Here is a 21,994-nt window from a genome sequence, read left to right on the forward strand (position 1 = left end):
AATACATCCTGGCTAGACAACGCTAGGACGTTTCGAATGACGTCTTATTTACATCATTGGGACATTTTTCGCGGACCAGGACTTCGGGATCTTTTCAGGACGTCCATGGGACATCGGTGGTTTACTGGGCGCATTGACTGTGGGGTCTCCCATAATATGGCGCACAACCGGATACGTGGAAGCTAAGTCACGTGTTTTCTTTCCGCGAGTATTTAATGCGGTTTTTAAATAAACACGTTCTCCTTCTCCATGTACGTCGTCAGCGATGCTTGATTTCGAAGCATGACCAGTGTACAACGGGGAGTGTAATGGAAGCGCGCGTAATATATTTTTGGTCGGAGCTGTAATGCGACCGCGCGCGCGGATGGCCAGCGACTTCAGATTTGTGATTTTGGATGGGGTTGTTCTGCGACTTTTAACTTGTTTCTGAGGATGAACATAGTTGTTCTGAACCACCATGCTTGCCACTACTTAGAATGCGCGTTTTTCACCTGAAAACTGAAAGAAAATGTACGAGAGTTGCCGCGGTTCCTAGTAACTTCTGAAAGTCGTCTGCTCACGCCGATGCACTAGCACGCGCAAAAGCAGACGATTTCTGTATCCTATCACGGACTTACCCGCAGGGCCGCAGGGCGACGTGGCCGTTGTTATTGTTGCCAACACAGATCGCGGCGTGCTCTGCAATCTTTGGTTGCGTTCGTTTATTCGACTCGAACACCTCGAGAGCCGAGGGAGTAGACTCTTGGTGGGCGAAAATGCCGCGGCGCGGCTCTCATGACGTCGTCCACGTGACTCTAACTCCCGTTCTAAAATTCGAGGATTCAACGGTGCTCAATAGTCGACTCGCAGCGACTCTCCTTTCGAGGTGGGTCGCTAGAGTCGATGACGTACCAGAGCTATTTATAGGGAGAGTTTGGCCATTCTTTGACCTTTTGCCGCCTTATGGGAGGAGCTTATTTTGACGTCAGAGTCGTCGTTGCGCCGCTCAAAAAGCCTGAATCCGAGCGGAATCCCCTTATCAGCCATCTAGTCCGCGCCATATTGATGCTGTCCGCCAGCTGGTCGACAGCTTCGTGGTCGCGTTGAATGTAATCTACAGGAATAACCGGCTTATGACCCACTCGCGCCAGTGATAAGGGGGGCTTTGTGTCCGAACTGAGAGAGTTCAAGGACGAAAAGCTTTCCAAGCAAGAGGTACGCACGTGTATTCTCTCTTTGGAATGTAAACAATGATCAGCATCAATATGGCGTCGGCGACCGATTGACGACTGGATAACAATGGAGCACGACGAGGGAGGTCGTTTAGCCGTGACGTCGCATGACGCGCTTTAAGTTAGGCTCCTCCTAATGGCCAAACTCTCTCTATAAACGGCTCTGTGACGTACGATGGCTCTCATATGTCACGACTCCGACTCGCGGGTCGCGCGAGTTTAATAAACGAACACACCCTTTATCAATTTAATCCGGTTATTTAATAACTGCGGCGTGTTTTGTCGGGTAAATTAGCGGTATTCCATTTTCAACAAAGGGCAGTCGAATGGTACACTTTATGAAAGGGGCAGGGGGTACGAGACCGTCCCTTTAAGCACGAGCCATATGCACTCTTTAAGTAAATTGTTAAAGTAAACTGTTCCCCTGCCTCAACTCATAGTATATAGCGTATAAAAATAAGCGGATATTCAGCTGGGCTTGAATGCACTAATTCTGCGGAAAAAGGACATAAAATGTATCGCATACCCTTGGATCCTGCACCTTTGGAAGAACAATATCTGCGTAAACGAAAAGGATGTAGGCACGCCACCAAATGTCGTGCTGTTGGATTGTGCGTGGCTGTTATCAACTCGTAATGTGAATCATCATTATAATGTCACAGCTTCGTCCCAAACTAAAAGGAAACGATTACATGTGTATCCTCAGAGTGCCGAAGATTGCTGCGTAAAATATTGTCTATAAACAATTTTATTACAAGATGATGACTGGGGAGTTTCATCGCCAGAGGCAACCCCATATTGCTGGGTGATACGGGGAATGGAAGAATGAGCCCCTTCACAATAAGGAATACTGCCTATACATTTTGTTGTGCCATATCTAAAATGTTGCTCGTTATTTTGTTATCTGAAGCATCAAATTAACCGCGTTGCAATAGAACATTTCCCACAGCAAAAGATCGCAATTTTAAAGCGCACGCCAAACGAAACCGAAACGTGCACGATGTGTCAAGAAATCTTATCTTTGTCATAAGATACGTACTTTTCAAGTGTTTGTTAAAGTACCCTACTTCTTTGGGGGGCAGGCGTTCCAAGACGAACTCATCTTGGTCCAGATCATATAAAGTTTTGCTTTGCTCCAATTGAGCGCAATTTCGGACCGGAAGTGGTTCAAAGACTATGCATGCGTAGCGCCACCTCAACTTGAAAACCAATTGTCTAGAAAATGTGAAAGAAAAAAGAGAGAGAGAAGGCAGACTTCGATTCAAATCAATCGATCATCTGATAATCCATAATCCTTAGGCTAGGTGGCGCAAGCTATCGCCCACACAGCCCTTTCCAAATGAAAAAACCACGGTATCCACGTGGTATCCAGTATCAACCACTGGTATCAACTATCAACCCACACAAATACACAGAACTACACAGCGTACTGCAACCAACGTATGTCTGCGTGCCTCCATTTGCATGGTAATGGTTTCTACTTCTGCTCAAACATTGCTATGTTCTGGGGAACACAATAATGTATTGAGTCTCCATTGTCTCCTGTTTTGCATGACGTTGAGTGTACATCTTCAAGAAACACGTAGAGCTTGACAAAACACTTTTCTTTCGTTGAAGATGTGGCTCGTCTGCGCACGTGTTTCGGCACCGGACATTTGTAAAATAGAAATGCACATGCCATAATGTACTGTTATAATACGTATACACATGGGCTGTATGCACCAGACAGCTGTCTTACCCGGTCACTTGGTGTTCAATTGTATTCGGCGCACCAGTGATGGGCAAAGAAAGCACCTGGCGTGAATAGTACCCGAAATGGGTCCCGTAAAATTTGGTCCCGGAAAAAATTGTCCTTGGTGATTCCAGGACATTCGATCGAACGCGGGACGGTCGAAAGCCATTTTTGGAACACCGTTTGATCGAAACGGCAGCGGACGTTTGATCGATTTTCTTTGTTGGTGAAGCTGGAGTGTTGAAGAAGGAGCAGCAGCAGCAGAAAAGAGAAACTGAGCTGCAGTTCTAAATGCCGTTATCCTGAGGAACATTTAATTGTGTGTAATCCACTTGTCCGTAAACACATTCCTCATGCAAACCCACTTCTTTGCTTCCAAAAAGCGGTCCCAGTCTCCAAGGGCCTGGGTTATTCACCCGTTCGACAACCTGATAGGTTTTCCTGCTCTGACACATAGCGACTAAAGATGTCATACATGAAAGATGGAAGTCACTGAAAAGGTTAGCCAGCTGTAGGACTCGAACCCGCATCTTCACATCTTTTCAGTGACTTCCATCTTTCATCGTTAATTTCTTAGGCAAAATTGAGGCTTTGTATGTATTTGTCCTTCTATGTTGTTCCAGCCTCAGAACATCACTGCACTGTTTGGCAAATAATAACTGATCTCAAATAATAAATATTTTTGACAAATAAATATATGACATTTTTGGATAATTTATTCGTGTCAAACGTGGAAAAATTTTAACAACGTAATGTTTGTATTCAACTGACTATTCTGTTTTAGTTTATTTAATTTGCACCTGTGTGTAAGTGAATCTAAATTTCTTTGTCGCAACAAACATTAACTGAATAAGTCCTTCGAAACCTAGACATGATAAGCCAGGCAGCAGACCTTTGCATTTTCTCTACCTTTTTTTTTATGGATAGCATGGATTTGCAGAATGGACTTGCAGGTGCATACTCAAAACAAGATTGAACTAATGTTTTATATGCTGTTAATTTAATATCTTCTGTTGTACCATGGTGAAATTTCCTTCTTAGTATAACAAGACTGCGAGTGGCTTTCGCACAAATACGGCTATGTCCAATTTCAAAACATTCCCTTCAAATTTGCCGCCAGCAATGAGAAGGGTGCCCAGAAGAAGCACAGACTATCAGCTGCTCCCAGCGTGAGGCCACTTTCTTCAATAGGTGTACTACCATGTGTGTTGTTTGTTGGATTCTTTCCCAGTGTTCTGTTAAGCTGTGTTGTTCATAAATGACAAGGGTCTAAAAATAACCAGTGGTCTCCCCTCTTCGGCTGGAAAAAGCAAACAAACATAAAAAAGTAGAGGACACTGATTGCCTGCTCCGTATGCTCGAGTCAAAAGTTACAGAAAAACAGGTGCATATGATGCACTCCATGGAGCTTTGAGCTCCCTTCCAATAAACATCTTTCGAACAAATGGCATCGATCAATTGGCTTTGGTTCAAACAGCTTTCGATTGAACAGCTTTCGACCAAGTGGTGTTTGATTAAACACCTTCGATCAAATCGCATTCGAACAGATGGGCAGGCACCGTCCCTAGTTGCGTGGGTGGAAATAATGGTCCTGCGGGGTTCGGTGCACCTAAAAGTACGGGAGCACCATTGTGGACAGCTGATGAAACGATCGTAGCCGATCAAGTGCTATCATTCGGCCACCTGATTTGTTGAAATTGGGAGACACGCTTTTTTAATTAACATTAATGTTAATAAAGAATAAAAGCTGCACGCCATTCAGAAAAGCGATATCATTCGCTGCACCACTTATATTGTGCAGGTTGCGTCTGTTCGTCTTTCTCCTTTTTTTTTATTCAGTAGAATACAATGATCGTGACAAGATTAGGAACCGATTCTCCAAGGTCCTGTACCATATGCTTATTTCTGGCAGACAGGTTGGAAAAATGATAGTTCTTTTATGAAAGGAAGTATTCCAGAGTAATGAACGAAATGGCAGATTACCTTCTGTATTCGTACAAATCAAATAAAATGCATACAAACACTTTAAGCTGACCTCACTATCCTGGGGCGCAGACTTAATGCTCACAGTACGTGGGTGTCCTCAGATGTAGTCTGCTGTAGTTCCCAATTCTAGCTGGATTCTATAGTTGTATTCAACTTAAAGGGACTATCGCATCCGTCCCGGTCGATTCCTAAACTGTAGTTCCATTTTACTCCGCGTTCATCACAATACCAAAAATCCGACGCAAATTTGTGGCCTTATTCCTGTGCAGTTTGATATAACGCATGGCAAGAGCAGACGATGCAGATTGAGAATATTCCGGAATTCCCTCTCTGGAAAACATCACCCAGACAAGGCCAATTAGTGAGCGCCCTTTGGCGCGGATGAGACCAATGAGAGCAGCTGGAGGGACCTTGATAGCCTTGGCGACCGACAGGCGGGTGGGCAAGCTGGAATACTAGGGGACGGCGTCTGCTTTGTAATCGGCTTTCGGAATGTTTTTCCTTGTTAGCATCGGATGTGTTCGTACAGCCAGGAGCGTAGCACCGTGTTCTACGCAACATGGTCACGTCGGAACTCACACTGGTAAGCGAAAGTCAGTGTAGTTGCAGAAGACTATTCACGTAGTATATTCCGATGCTAACACCACACAGACGACCTCTGGGACAATCCCCTGTGCTGCGCTCTCATTCATGTGCCCTGCTAATGTCATCATGGTGTTAGCTGCAGAAGGAGTGCGAATCTTTAAAACTCGTTTATTTAGTATGTAAGCGGTTTTTGGAAAAAAAACTTTGCCAAGTTGTCTGTGAAGCGGTGACGAACATTACCATACTGGTCTCATACATACGTTCCCATACATACGTTCCCGGATGCGGTAGACCCCTTAAGAAGGAAAGAAACCAGTCCATCAGATCTCAAACTATTACTGTGCTGCAGATACGACGACTGGACACAGTGAGGTTACGGTCCCTGCTTGTGCCAGATAATGTAAGCCATCATACTCACTCTGCTTCCGTATTGGCTGTTAGGACTGGGCGCATGACGCTACGCTGTGGCAAAAAATGCCCTCCCCTACTGATGGTGCATGGTGGCACTGCAGTACTTCTCCTGGCGCTATTGTATCTCCTTATCTTCTATGGCATATGTAGTTGACGGACTAGATTTCTTTTCTTCTTATGTTGAACACGATTATGGTATTTTCCCGTTGTTCGTCAGGCAAAGATATTGCAGTTCTCTCATACTTTCTATGTCTCTGAACCATATCTTTAGAAGAAGTGGAGTTGTAAGGGCAATGAAACAGTGAAAGAGTGGGTGTACAGCTTTTATTGTCCATTAACACTGACACAGAAGAGATGCAGGGGACAACTGTGAAACCTGTGTCTGAACAACAGTAGAAAAATACTGGCGTCCAGCGAATGATATCGCTAGCGAACTAGTACAGCGAACAATATCACTTCTATGTTACTCATTGAATGGCATGTAGATTTCATTCTCCATTAACGCATGTAAAAAAAAAAACGTGTCTCTCAATTTCAACAAATCGGGAGAGCGAATGATAATGTGTGATGTGTTTCATCAGCTATCCGCAACTACGACCCTGTATTTTTGGACGTGCAGAGGCCTGCAGGAGGATATTTTCTACCCACACAACCAGGGACCATTTCTTCTGGAACCATTTTTTCCTACACCCACTCGAAGTACAGTACAAAGTACCACATTCCAAATATACTTAAAGGAGCATGGAAAGGACTTGGAACATAAATTTTTTTACACTATCGTACGAGCGTACTTCCTTCAGGAACTGTCCCGCAAAACATTTTCTTTGTGAAGTGTGAATTTACTGAGAAACTTGTTTTGCAAGAGAGCGCGCCATGGGGACGACCTCGCCCAGCTGCTCCTCGCGTCTTGTAACGTCTGGTTGGCAGTAGGAGCAGATCGAGGATTTTTCTGAGGAGGGGGTCCAGCCATGGACAGCATTCTAGACACGTGGTCTAGGGTCAATTGAACACTATATGAAGACAGCAATTGAGAAGGGGGACAGGACGTCTTAAAGGAGCATTCTAAGGCATATTTGGTCGGATTAAATTGCTTTCATTCGATCCAAAGGGGAATACAGGAGACGCCTGCAAAATATCTACGCTGAGGGAATTGTCGTTGCAGTGCGAGCTGATTATCAATTCTGCTTCCTCGGCGAGAAGCCAGCGCGCCTGAGTCACCCGCCGCTCTGACGCTGAATGTTTCCTGCACACCGATTGGCCGTGAACAATTCGTCTGCTACTGGAACGGCTAGCTGCGTTTTCCTCTGGAACCTTTCACTAAGTTTAGGTTGCTGAATTCACGAAGCACAACGCAGCCATAAAAATGAAAAGTAATACACAAAACGCCCGTCCTTGACTGCATTCCAAGCCTCTCTTTGCACCGCGTACTGCTGAATAGCCCATCATGTGACACATGAGACGCCCTCAATACTGCGACGAACGGCGGGCGCCGTTCGCCCTTCTTTTCACTGTTTTCGGCTGGACCTATTTTCAGTGGAAGACGTCTCCGAAACAGTTCGACATCTCGGCCACACAGTTTTGCTACGTTGCCAATGACTGCTGTGAACTTACGTCACTTCGGAGTCGGGCCATGAATGGATGGACGGGATCGACATTCTACGTTACATCTGCGTCAGGGGGTGACGTGGTGTCACATGGCCTCTGGGGGGCCGCTCTCAAGGAGAAGGAAAGGGCTTCCTCCTCTCGTCAGAAGAAGCGGCTCAAACATGAGGTCCGCTTCGACCACGGGTGTAAAGATTGTGCAAACCCATTGTTGGACGTCCGGACCTTCGACCAACACAAATCACCCGATTTTTTGGGGGGTCACTAGGGTGCTCCTTTAACCCCTCCACCCCACTTCCCGCTAGATCCGCCCCTGGTTGGCAGAGAACTCTTCATTGCCCACCAAGAATCATCTGCTAGCGAGAGCGACCAGTTGGGACCCACGATGGGCGGTGCAAAATGCGAAAAGAGAGAAAGAAAGAAAAAAATAAGTCAAGGCACATGACGTTGCAAACTGGCAGCCGAGGGGAGCAGGTTTTCTGACCCTTGAGATTGGGGAAAGTTCCCTTGCACTCCAGGACTGCACGCTGAACTCGTGGTTTTTGTGCGAATGTGTGTCTCATAGCTTGTAATCCTAATTTCTAGTTCTCTCGACATACTTGTGCTTGAGTCTTTACATACTCCTTTAAAGGAAAGTACATAGTACTGGGACTTGTACTTTATTGTATTTGCCAAGAACGTTGCAACAGTAGACTAGCCATTAAAGGCAGTACTCTAGGCAAGTTGGTACATCTCGAAGAGGAAAAACTTGCAATATATGTGCACGCAAACAATGAGACTAAGGAAGAGTGTGTGTTGCGAATTTGTGCTTGCCAATGTGTTGCTTACATTAGCTAAATGCCAAAGTAAGCATTGTCTTTTTTCTTTTTTTGCAAATACTAGTTCCGAAGCCCAGCCAGTTGGTGCTTGCCCACGAGTATGAACTGTAACAGATGTCATAATTTCCGTTCACAGCTTCTCAGGCAGCCAGCTGTGCTCGTGGAAAATATTTTTATTTCCCGATTTATTACTTCTTGCATCTCTCGGTATAACATGAAACAGGAAGACAGCACTCCACTTTCTTGTTCAGAACTGCTGCTTCTAGACACAAAACTTATTTGATGTTTTCAATTTTTTTCTCTTTGCATTTTCAGTAGGTTCTTGATATGAAAGTACTAGGCAAAAGTCCAACAAACAGTACAAAGTACACAATCGGGGTGTCTACCGACCTGGAGAACCAGGAATTGTCAGGGAATTTGCCAAAAAGCAGCTGAAGTCAGGGAATATCGCAGATAATCATGGAAAATTGCCGTGGTGATGTGTAGCGATTCGCAAGTGCCGATCAGTAGTTGAGTGGCCACATCGCAGCAACATTGATGTGATAATAGCAGTTTTCCAATACTATAAGCTGAGAGACAGAAAAGTTAGCAACCTCATTAATACTCAATATATGATCTGTTTTATGAGGGGGAGGGTTCTCCTTTGTTTCGGTTCACATTAAATAGTCAGTGAAAATGTGGAAAAGTCAGGGAAGTGAAAGGCTGCAATTTGGTAGACACCCTGACAATTGTAAATGTACTTAAGGTGAAGTACGAGCACTCGGAAATGTACTTAAAGTAGCACTTGAGTACTTGGTACTGGGTGTACACTAGCACAGCTTGTGCAGCAGGAGTGCAGTGCGATGCATTAGGACGACATATAGCACACAACACTTGACTCTTTGGTTCCCACAAGTGTATATGAAGTAGTGGTAGTTAAGGCCAGTGAGAGACAAAAGAAGAAATGCGTGAAGTTGTACAAAGACTGAGTTGCATACTTTAAAGAACTGCTGTGTATGAAACGGCACCAGCAGTGAGGGTTCTTTACTTGACGAGTTCATGTTCTGTTCTAGATGGCAGCATCATGTGGCGTAATAGATGGCGGCAGATATTGTGATATAATGGGAAAAAAGGAAGCCGGTGCTATTTTCAAATCTGAAATTCAGGGTGAAATTGGATGCTATTGATACAATTTAGTGTTATTGGGTTGTCTTTTTTTTTTTTCTGCACAGAAAACTGTCCGTAGATTAAAGGGGCACATATTGGTCAAACACGCATTCCTCATGAATAGGCCGTTCATGAAAAGTTCCAGAAAGCAGCGCGCGCTCTGGCAGGGCGTGCCGGGAAATGATGTGCAAAACGACAGCGATTTGCTATTGTCTCCGATCGTCGTGGTCGTCGTGCTGGCGCATGCGCCGTCGCTGTCGTTTTGCACAGCGTTTCCCGGCATGCGCGCTGCTCCCTTGCACTTTTGCAAATGGCCTATTGTTGTCACGAAACACTGCATATTGTAACATTATATGTGTTTTGCATAATTTATTGTTGCACTCAAATAATACATGTTACTACTAAATACACAGGTTACTACTAAATCCTGTAAGTGATATCTGATTGGAAGTCGGGGGGGAGTCAGGTTACCTGATTTGGTCCAAAACTGATTCGGGAGAGCATAATCAGGCGGAATTGGGTTTAACCTGGAAAGGTTATGCCCTGCTTATATTGGTGTTGTGCTCGGTCAATTCTTTGTGTGTAGCGAAAGAGAAGTGTCAAACATGTACAATTGGTTTAATAACGGAAATCAATCTACAATCATCAACGTCAACAAATCAATCAGAAATGGAGAATAGCCAAAGGTTCTCCAGTTGGCAAAACTGGTCATGTTGGTTGCGAAAAATAACTATGATGGCCCCTACCACAATACAAGTACCCTGTGTAGACATAGGAGGGAGGACTGGTGTTGGAGTTAAGCACCCAGTTGGTGTGGTTTTTCATTGCACAAGATTTGTATTCATCACTTGTGAAGATTATTGGATACATACCTGTAAATACTGACTGGGTCACATTTTTACAGGGAGCGTTCTGGCGGCCAGTCCTACTTCGTCTCCTGTGCCGTCCATGTGTCACCTTGAACATACTTTCTTGCAGCAGTGAACCAATGGCTGCTGTGGTAGAAGATGTGGAGACACCCTCCAAGCATCCCATAGAAGACTCAGGTCAGAGTGGTGCCAAACGACAGAAAGTGCTTTTGGAGGTTTGTAGCCTTTCATGTCATGTGTTTGTTCAGACTGTTCTATGCTGTTCATTATGAGGCTGATTTACCAGAGTTTTAGAAGAGACCTTTTTCATGTACGCGTCGTATCCAAGCGGCTTTCCAGCAAACGACGCTCAGAGCGTGTCCAAACAAATCCACGTGGGTAGCACAAAGGACCAAAACTGGTCCGGAGTGGGGCCGACGAGCTCGCGCCGTTCCTGAGGTCTCCCCACTGGTCCCCACTTCTGTCGTCCCCATACTGCGCCATCTAATGAAGACTGAGATACTCTCTGGCACCTCAAGGTCATGTGCACAGGCATAAGCCGTTGTGAAAAAGGCCCATTACTGCTGTGCCACTGCAGGTAAAAAGCAAGTGGGAAGACAAAAAATACTACTGTGCTTCTCTTTGTGTGGTTTGTGGTATATTGAGCTATAAACTTTACTGGGACAGTTCAGGTCCATCAAACTGGTTTACGAACCGGTATATGTTCCTTCAAGCCGGTTTGAACCGATAAAAACGACAGCTGGAGCTGAACTGGAATGGAATCTTTATCCGCGATTCTCCGCAAACGTGAACCTGAACCGAACCAATAAAAATTTTGGTTCGACACTCTGCTTGTAATACAGTGTTTCAGAAGTATTATTGTATTACTATAATATGTGGTGTTGTACAGTATTATGTATTAGTACTGTAATACAAAATATATTACTGCACATACCTGTCATAGATTAATACTGATACAAATACTCTTTGAAAATGCATCTATAATATGCAATACCAATACAAAAATGTATTACAGTAATAGTAATACTATTATAATACAATATATTATAATACATGCCCACCCCCTCATGTTACATATGTCAGAGCAAGTTGAGCTGTGCTATCGTACTAGAAACCGCTTAGGAGGAAAAATGTGCAAGATAGATCAATGCTTATTTTGTTCAACAATGCTGAGCATTTCAGTAAAGTGCAGCACTTGTAACTAATTGTGTATTTCACACTTAGTGTGCAGCAGTACAGTTTCTAATGCTTGCTTTTTAGTACAGTGCTACAACAGCATTACAGCATTGTTGTGTCTTCCACGGTATTGTAGCACATCAAGCAATCACCCAGCCTTATTCCATCATTCAGAGTTTATTTTCCTTGCTCACGTGCCGTGATGCACATACGATACTCGATACTTTTGTAAAAAAGAAAAATTGCTTGTGAGTAGCGTTGGGAATCCCGAGCCACTTTTACAGTCCCGGGATTTTGAGAATTTTCCAGACTAATTCTGGGTTCCTGGGACGGGATTTTGGAATTGATGTAAAACCGAAACAGCACGCGTACACAGCCTTTGTATAGTAACTTGAACGATTCCTGTGTACAATTTGCTCTGTCTCATTGGCATTGTGTCGCTGCATGTTAATCAACATTTGTTTTAATATGCGACACGTTTTATCCAAAAACTGATAAGGCCTGTTTTATGTTCTCCTTGTCTTTATTCATAGTTGTCACGCATATCGATTTATTTCACACTGTCAGTGAATATGAAACAAAGATTGGACTTCCAAAACTTTTTGTTTCCAACCATTTTTAATGCGCACTAAAACCTTATTTATACCAGCGGATCAGTGGGCAATCTAAAGAGACGGTTACATGGCAATCTATTGTAGAGCCTACTCTTACCATCTGGTATTAGCATTCTTTCTTGCAACATGTGCTAATTTTTTTGTTTTTGTGTGGATTTTTGTGTTTGTGTTGTGTTGTTGTGTACCTCGCTTTTTAAATATGTATTGTAACATTGTTCACTGCCCTGCCTATATGAGGGTTAGGGCTCCCATTGCAAGGGAGATGAGCAAAAAAAAAAAAAAAAGCTATCACGGAACGCAAGAAGATGTAGATCATGTTCGTTGGTATGTACTAGGGTTGCGGAATGCAGTCACCCATTCCATTCCATTCCTCGGAATGGAAAGGTGTATTCAATTCCCACTCCTGGAATGGCTCGGCGACCCCATTCCATTCTTTTAACTCTATCAGTAAAAAAGGAAGAGAAAGAAGGACCAGTAACTATACTGGATAGCCCAGCAGTGTTAGAGGAGGTTGGCATTACCCAGCACGGAAAAAGCACAAAGACAAGGTGTGGAAAGGTTCTAACATCACAACAACATCGATGCACTAGTAATTGTGATGATTTACATTTTTTTAAAATTGGGACATGTAAGCAATCTTGCTGATCAGTGATATTGTGCGTTCCAGTTCACGAACATGAGGATGACGTGCTGGAAAGATGTGCCTGATACCCAACTTCGCTGTGCAGTTATAATATGCGAAACTGTGAAAAATACTCGTTCTGCGTCTGCTGAAGCTGTGCGGAGACCTGGGTGACCGCGGAGAGCTTCCCTGTATTATTATTTTCGGAACGAAGGAGAAAGGAAGCCCCGTTTATACATGCCAAAGATTCAACAATATTATTTCGCTCTTTGCCGTGTGTGCAAATTCTGATTCCATTCCTACGAAAAAAGGCCTAATTCCATTCCTTACCCATTCCATTCCTAGGATAGTTTCTGCCATTCCATTCCAATTCCATTCCAGGCTGTGATAAATCTGTAATGATTCCAGAATCATTCCAACTCCGGAGTGGCAACTCCGCAACCCTGATATGCACCATGGTAAAGAACGCAACAGAGACACAGAAAGTGAAGTTTCAAAACTAGCCGAGCAACAGGATGTGAATGCCTCCACCTCCTTTATGTCCTGGAAAAGGCTTGTTTTTGAAAACACTTGCTTTTCTCCTCTTTGTGCCGTTATTCACATATAACGATTAAAGCTTCAGAGGGAGCTCTGGCTCATGTCCCCCCCCCCCCCCCCCCACCCCACACACACACACACACACACACACAAGGAATGGAAAAAAAACTGCTTGAGGGGCAGCTAAGGACAAAGAACTGTCATTCAAAATGCGTGCTACAAATTAAATAACTCACTCATGTTACACTGTTCTCTGTCGTGACTACGCCACCAATAAGTTTGCAATACTCGCCACAAAGCCCGGGATTTCAGGACGTGAAAAACAGCCGGGATTTTGGGATATCCTAGATCCTTACACTACTTGTGTGCAGTTACTGGTGGCATTTCCTAGTCATGGGTAAGGCGCTTTTGGGTAAACCCCTATTTTCCTTCTACTTGCGCACTAAATAAATATTGTGAATGTCACGAATGTCATGAATGAAGAGAAAAGTAGTAGCAGAGAGCAACCCTGGATTAATTTCAGAGCTGTTTCTCAGCTGGCCATTCTGTGTCTATGTTCCTCTTCTAGCTTGTATGGCCATCAACATGCATTTGTGTCACTGTGAGCTAGGACAGTACCTGTTGGAAGTGAACCACAGAACACAAGTATTGACTTAATGTTCTGTTAACATGATGTCATTGCACCTATCCTAAATATGTCTGTAGTTCCATCAAGCCTATGCTGGGTACAGAAATGCTCCTAGGGAGATGATAGAGGAAAGAAAAAATATGTGCTTTTGGAACAGCATGTGTCAGCAGTCAGCACCCCTTCAGTGGTGTTGTCTGATACAGAACTAGCTTTCCTTAGGTCCTGTATTTTTTTTTTGCAGGAGCAAGCCTGAATTATTGGTTTTTTCTTGTATCAGGTGTAAATGTAGAACAAGTCCTTCCAAAGAGTAATTAACCACAAAGAAAGGTCCCTGTTTATGAATACTACTTTGCATGGTAATTATCCATGTATGTATTACAATTCAATGTAACTGGGCACACACGTTTCAATTGTTGCACTACCATCGTGTCCAGCACATTGTCATGTGGTGTTTTTAAACATTTCAGTGGCGTTCTTCTATAGCTGCAAAGAAAAAGCCACACAAAGCATACCTTGTTGGAATCCCACTCTCAGTGGGTGTTTGTCCAGGCACTCCACGACTTTCCAATTGATACCTGAGCCCCTAAACCCATATTTTAAAAGTTAGCTAATTAATCAAATTAATTGATTATTTAGGCATAATGAAGTAATACTTGCAACTAGGATACACAACTGCTATCAACATTATATTTGTATCATTTGAGTAGCTGCTCAGTCTTTTTTTCAATAGAAATGTTTTGCACAGTGTTAACGGTGGTGCAACATCAGTCCTCTAAATTTTTGTTTTATTGCTCGCTTCTTCTTTCTCCAATAAACTTTGTGAATTGATTACGTACATGCCCATTTCTTGCTAAATCTCTAATAGACACACTCCAATGTTTGCCGAATGAAAACATTGAAAAGTTTGAACTCTAGTCACAACTAGCAGTTCCTCTGATTGCTGCGCTCAGGGACCTCATTGCGCTTGCGAAGTATTATCACATTTTATCAAATACGGAGATCATGTAACTTTATACTTTATAAAAAAATATTGGCACATGCTTCTCAGTCGGTAGCGTGTTCGCCTTCTGATCCTGACATCGAACCTGGCCGAGGACGCCAGCAACTTGGTGGCAGGGTACCAGTTGCTTAGACACGCCGTCTTCTGCGAGGGATGTTAAATACGGGGTGCTGTGTGAAAGAACCCTCAGGTGGGCAAAAGCAATCCATAGACAGACCGCAGTGGCGTCGCTCATGATCACAGTTGTCTCACGACGTAAACACCCAATTATTATTATTATTATTGACACATTCTTCACTTCCTCTACTTTAACCATAAGTTCCTTTTAAGAAGTCTTCAAGCCTTCCAAGTGCAAGGTACAAGGGTGACTTCTCAGTAGGGGCCTATGCTAAAAGCAGGGTGATGAAACATCAAGTGATGTGCCAGGAGTTGAATGTTCTTTGTTTTTGTGTGCAGGATGACGCTGATGAGACTAAAACAAAAGCCAAGGCAAAGAAGATGGCGATGTGCATGACTTACAATGGAAAAGGATACCTTGGTATGCAAAGGTAATGGTATGTTTCAAGTGGTACTACAATCAGATATATGGTTCACAATATTTATTTTAAAAGAAAATATTTTCTCATGTATACTGTCGCCGATGACACTTAGCACATGCATGCACTTGCCAGGGATGTGATTGCTGCATCAATTGCGGCAAACTGCACCATCGCCCTAGCCCTGCTATACATTTTAAACAAACGTGAATGCGTCGAACGTGAATAATATGCGTCGAGCCTGCACTGAAAGCCCAAAAAGCCCACTTTCTTCATGAGAGATCTTGTCTCACAATTCAGAACGTCAATGGTATACAAGATATCGAGATGTCGTTTCATACGGTAAGAGATTCGAAAATGATCCCAGCCATTCTAAAGTCACGCCCCCTGTGATTAAGGCGGTGAGGAGCTCATACAAGCTGTACCGGGAGTGTGTCGCTGCTGAAGAAGAGTTGGCGAAGAAAAAGAATGTGCTGATACGGCCCAGACGGAGCCAAGCAATGGTGGGCAGGATGCTCTGCAGAGTGAAGTGCTCTGTGCTAAAAAAATGTTGACTAATGCTGAGTTGCTCATTAACCGTAGCATTAAGTCAAGGAACTTCGGGGATGTTGAAAGTGGTCAGACACTACTGACGTAAGGCAAAATGAGGCTTGCTGCTGCCTTAGAGAAAATGGCATTAAACAAGAAGAAAAATGCCAATTCGTAATAATCTGTTTACCTGTTGGACTCATCAGGAGCTCATACGTGCCTAGTGAGAGTGGGTGGCAGCTGAATCATCTCAGTGTGCTAATATATTTACCCTCTTGCATAATTTGAAGAGCTAGTCATATTGCAATAAACAGGCTTGTTTCATTACATTTTCCTTTTGGTCTTAAATTGCTCCAAGCGAGCTCAGAACTGCGTTGAAAATGGAGTTTATACCACCCTGCAAGAGCTAGTTACAGTGGATCAAGCACCCTTTTATATACACAGCTGAGCTTAAAATACCAAATTGGCTTCACACTATGCTTACTTTAAGGGCATACAGACACCCGTGTCTGCTCCGAAAGGTACTTTTTCTGATCCCAAGCATGATTTTTGGTTGCTCCCAAGGGTGCTCCAGAACGACTTTGGGCAATCACATCCCTTACTTGCAGTCACTGAAATAGCAACACTGACGACGGTGATGAGAGAAACTGACGACGGGGATAGAACAATCAGTCCTCACTACCTTGTCGTTCCAACATAACAAGTGGGATGTAGATCTTGCTTTTGATTGTTTCCATGACCTTGGGGCAGGGCTGGAGTTAATGCTCCTTTGGGATTTTTTTTTTTTTTCGTTGTAGAAACACTATATGAGTGAGTAGTGACTTAAAAATGCAAAATATCTCCATTTTAGAATTTTAATTTTCAAACAAGTTTATTGCACACACACACACATAAAAAAAAATATTTCTTCATGTTCATTTGTTTCTATTACAATCGGCACCAACAGTTGATCATCGGGCAGAACTGTGACACACTGGAGAGGATCATCCTTGTTTTCCCAGGGGAACACAAAATGGGAAGCGAGAGGGGCATGGAGGCACCAACTTTTGCAGGTCTAAAAGCCAATGCCACAGTCACCTTTAGTGAAGCTGAGTTCAACAAACTCGTCATCATCATTCAATGAGCTAAACTCAGTTTGTTTTTCTTTGACTCTGCTTGTACTATCTTGACGAGTCTCCTCGTTGACAAGTAATCCCATTTTTAAATGTATGTTGCAAGCGCACATTGTTACTTGTCTCAGAACTGACAGAATAGCGATAGACCAAAAAAATGTTTGCTGCCACCCATCCTAAGAGAGCCAAATGAGTCCAACTAATGAGTCTGAATTACACTTATTTGTGCTATACTTATACTCAAGACGTCCTATCGTCCTATCGTCAGTCCAGTCTCGTACGATAGTTTTCTCTCTTCCGATGGTGCTCTCCAAACAGAAGAAATACCTGCACGTGTTCCTCATACGTGGCAAGTGCCTTTTGACAGGTTTTCTGGTTGAGCACAACCGGCCGTGGAGCGCAAGCGACCACGTGTGACCGCTGTTCCGGAAGCTGTTCCCAAAATGTTATGAAACAAAGTGACACTGATGTGGATGGACAAAGACCACTGCCATCATCAGTGGCTGCAGCCGTGCAAAATGCAATGTTGGAGAGGCTCCGACGCAATTGCTGTTGACGAACGCAACGATAGTGCGTCGCTGCCCCACCCGATAGTACGTATGACGTAGAGTAATCTCAATACAGTGGCAATGCTATTTCCAGTGTCCAAAATTAATGTCACCCTCTCGTGCAGTGGGCAGTCTCCCAAATTTTCAGTTCTTCAGGTTGGCAGGTATGCATGTGGTACTTAGCAAGATACAAGCTCTCGAACACACTCCCGAGCGAAGCGCAGACGTTATAGAGCTCAGAATTTTACCCATTCCCATTGGCAGCCGTAAGCACGTGATTTCTCGTGCGCTGCCTTACTGGCGGAGGCGAAAGCTGTAATGTCAGAGCGGAATGAGTTTCGGTATTTGCAGTGCTTATTTGCTCTGCTTCTATTACCCTCTTTGCTGTGAAACTTTCAGCGCAGGTTCACAACAGTGCAAACAATGGTCTTTTACGTTTATCTGAGATAACCTGGGGTGACCTGTCACAACCCCTTTAATGAAGCATTAAAGTGGTATCTAACATGGCCAAAAACTGCTTCATCTTATAAAGCAGCATGTGAAAAGAATTCCCACAAAATATTTTTGTTCAAAGTTGTTTCTCCACAGCGCAATTAATTTGCAAAATCGCCCACGCACTCTCTCAAATCATCCACTCTAGTGTGACGTTTGTGGTAGATAGCCCCCTCATTCGTTGGTCGGAAAAACCATCTGCTACGAACATTGCGAGCTGTTTCTTGTTGACTTCTATTCTTTATATGATTTATATCACGTTTTCTAAAAAAACAGAGCATATATGCAGCCTGACAAAATAAGGTTGCAATCACAAGAGTAATATATCCGTGGCTTCTGTGCAATCTCAGAAGTCACAGTAGCAGAAAGCAAGCGATAATGGCGGTATTGTGGCGCCATCTATTAGCCACTGAACCAACTGTGTGGTGAAAACGGTCAGAGAGGCTGCACACTGTCGGGAAGCACTGGGGTGTCGCTGTACAACACAGTTAATTTTGGGCTACGCCACTCTTTCTTCCCGTGGTCTCAGCGGTCCCAAAATATAGTAATCGTGTCGTTGACAGCCTTCAAACCCTGCGTTTTGAACATCACGCAGCCAGAAAACGCATGGCGTCTCCGAAGCGGTAGCAGACGCTCCGGCCTGCGTCGTGTTGCTCACCTCGATCACGTGATCCCAGGTCCAATGAGGAGCGTCCCTACCACTCGTGTCACATAGTGACGCGCATGGCGGCGCTCATCACGTGTCTATCGTGAAGGCCAAGGAGGGTGTTTCGCGCACGGGAGGTTCAGGGGGCTATAGCAGGCGTCCCAATTTCGCTACGGTTGCACTAATTGTGTGAAAACTGTTCTCGGTCACCTAACATTCTATGCCGACTAAAAACAGAAACAAAGTTGTGCGCCTCTAGACTGCTCCTATAAGCCCCTCAGAATGACGTCCTGCAGTGGCTATGACAGCGACCCACTTCATTACGTACCAAAGGCTACAAAAAGTTGCCACAGTGCATTGTACAGCAGTGCCTAGTTCCACACAGTGAATACCGTAATTCCACGCGTATAAGCCGCACAGCAGATAAGCCGCAGGACGCGCTTTTTGGGACGTTTTGAAAATGTTCTGGCAGATAAGCCGCACCCGCAGATAAGCCGCGGGCAATACGAGACGACTGATTTGTGCGACAAAGGAGACCATAGAGAAGGCCATAAACCCTGCGGTCCAAACTCCGGGATCGGCACAGTGTACAACAGAGGAGGTCAGTTCTGGAGTTCTACCAAGATCGGATTGTGCCCTTGTCAGTGTTTTTCGTGGACTGATGGGTCAGTGATCTTCCAGAAGATGTGAATCACTGTCACCACTTTCCTTAAAGCTGCTTGGGGGAATGCACCAGGAAGATCAATCTACTCGAATGTGGACCCGTCCCTGTTACGCACTGTTCGTGCATCGGCAGGGCAGTGCTGTTCCAGAGACACTGTCGGCCATTTCGTTAAAATCGGCATATTGGGAAAATACCAGGAAAAAATAGTCATCAGATAAGCCGCACCGGTGGATAAGCCGCAGGGCGCCCATGAGAAAAAAAAAGCCGCGTAAGCCGCGGCTAATATGCGTGAAAATACGGTACTTTGAAAAAATGACGTTGTTTGCTGTTTCCCAAATTTTTTCAATGTATTTAAAGAAATACAAGTCTCTGTCAACCTTAGGTGACCCTCGTATAATTGTTCTTTCTGGACAGACATTGGAAAATGCACAGTGTGCATTGGGCAGTCCTCCAGTGCTTTTATCGATCAAATACTTTTTATTTCAGGAATCCAGGTGCTAAGACAATAGAAGAAGACCTGTTCCAAGCAATGTATCGAGCACGACTTCTCTCACAAGACCAATTGGATTCTCCTCAGAGCATCATGTTCCAGCGGGCTGCCCGCACTGACAAAGGAGTCTCCGCAGTTCGTCAGGTCGTCTCTCTTAAGTTACCAACCAATATTCCAGCCGAAACCATGGTGGATAACATAAACAATGAGCTGGGTGACAACATTAGAGTCATAGGTTAGGAAGCCTTATTCATATGTTATCTTTTGATAGTCTATGCTAATCAGTGACGTACCCTGTTACTGAAAAAGGGTAATGTGGTGATACTCGCTACCTAAGAAAGAAGTAACGAAATCCTGATATCGATACACATTCGTAAAAGTAATGAAATACCGTTACCAATAAAAAGTAATGGGATACTTTATCTGCTACTTTTGCTGAAGGAATAACAACTACTACTGACATTTAGCTCATGGTAAAACTGTATTTGTGTGAAAAGAAAACAGCGGACAACAGTGTTGTAACAGAAAAACTTGTCTTCTATAATATTCATGTGCACGCTAATATATATGAATACCAGTGTTGATGAAACCTTATTGACATCGGTTACACCTCACATGGACATATGACCACAAATATAGACAAACTTAAGCTACGCAGTAAGTGCTGTGTGTCGCTTTGCTATACAAAGAGTTCAGCTTACACCGAACATAGTTACTAAGCATACCTTGATATATTTTTCAAATTAGATATTATGTGCTTTGATGCACGAATTAACTTCTCCATTGGGACGCACAGAAGACACCTGAAAATAGAACTACAATTCTTTTTCTCCTCCTCGTACTCTTTGATGCTTTCTACAGCAGACCATTGTCCCTCTATGGCAGACTGCATGACTGAGAGAGATGGCTGTGACCATGCATTAGGGTCGACAGACAGGGTGTCCCAGAAAACGTGTCATTGAATTATAATAAAAAAACTACACCACCTAGAATCATGCGGTCAATGGCATTTGTTCTTACTAGGTTTTTGCAACCTCCTGATGTGAAGGTCGTGTAACGTAAGTTTAATTATGTAAATTTTTGCGAACTGAAGTCTGAAATTTGCCAAGTAAGGTAACTTTTTTACCCCTCCAATGTGAAGAGCGTGTCTAGTTTATTCAAATTAATCATAATTGACAGAGATATTCAGTAGCTATCCCATCAGAAAAAATTGCCGAACATCATGCTCTACAGAGCTAGTGCGCGACAAATTTGTCAGCACAATCCTTGTCAGTCCGACGAAAGGAGGTTGGAAACCCAGCCCACACCTGCAATGCAGAAAGATATAACACAGGTATGGCCTATCGTGTCCGACTTTCGCTGGGATCTCACTTTCCCTCTCCCAATTTCAGGAACTGTCACTTTTTCTACAATCACTCTGTGGGCTGGGTTTGGAGCCTTCTTTCGTCGGACTGAGAGCGATTGCACTCAAAAAGTCATCGCGCGTTATGGTTCAGTGCTATGAAAAGCATGATGTTCGGCTATTTTTCAGACGGGATAGCTTGCGAATATAACTGTCAATTATCATGAACTGGAGTGAATTCGGCACGCTCTTCATATTGGTGGGGTAAAAAAGTGACCTTTACTTGGCAAATTTCCGAGTTCAGTTCGTAAATATTTACAGAATTAAACGTACGATACATGACATTCACATCAGGAGTTGACAAAAATCTAGTAAGAACAAATGCTGTTGACTGCATGATTCTAGGTGGCGTAGCTTTTATTATAATTCAGTGACATGTTTTCTGGGACACCGTGTATAGCAATATCGTGTAACAAGCGAAGGTAGCCTTACGTTATGAATAGATAATGTGCGACTTATTGCGAGGAGGGCGCTTTGCTTCCCAATCCAGCAAAATCCAGAGTATGCTGCCGGCCGTGATCTCACTTTGAGGTCAACGTCACCCTGTCAGAATTCTCAAAAAGATTCCATTCTTGTCAGTCAAAACCGTCCTCGGTGGCTCAGTCGGTAGCGTGTTCGCCTTCTGATCCCGAGATCGCG

The 21,994-nt window shown here is 43.8% G+C and overlaps 1 protein-coding gene across 4 annotated transcripts in view; it reads left to right on the forward strand.

Moving 5' to 3' along the window:
* LOC135374462 (pseudouridylate synthase 1 homolog) overlaps window positions 1-21,994 on the forward strand; it is a 104,998-nt gene that overhangs the window by 23,516 nt on the left and 59,488 nt on the right. For 3 of the 4 annotated variants that reach the window (XM_064607417.1, XM_064607418.1, XM_064607416.1), the window contains exons 1-4: window positions 2,529-2,678; window positions 10,396-10,575; window positions 15,394-15,485; window positions 19,950-20,188. In XM_064607417.1, coding sequence (XP_064463487.1) covers window positions 2,676-2,678; window positions 10,396-10,575; window positions 15,394-15,485; window positions 19,950-20,188 — 514 coding nt within the window. In that variant the 5' untranslated portion in view covers window positions 2,529-2,675. Of the gene's footprint in view, window positions 1-2,528; window positions 2,679-10,395; window positions 10,576-15,393; window positions 15,486-19,949; window positions 20,189-21,994 lie in introns of those variants that run through there. The other variant, XM_064607419.1, reaches the window with a different exon arrangement.

The sequence above is a fragment of the Ornithodoros turicata genome, unplaced genomic scaffold, assembly GCF_037126465.1.
Source record: "Ornithodoros turicata isolate Travis unplaced genomic scaffold, ASM3712646v1 Chromosome62, whole genome shotgun sequence".
Classification (NCBI taxonomy): domain Eukaryota; kingdom Metazoa; phylum Arthropoda; class Arachnida; order Ixodida; family Argasidae; genus Ornithodoros; species Ornithodoros turicata.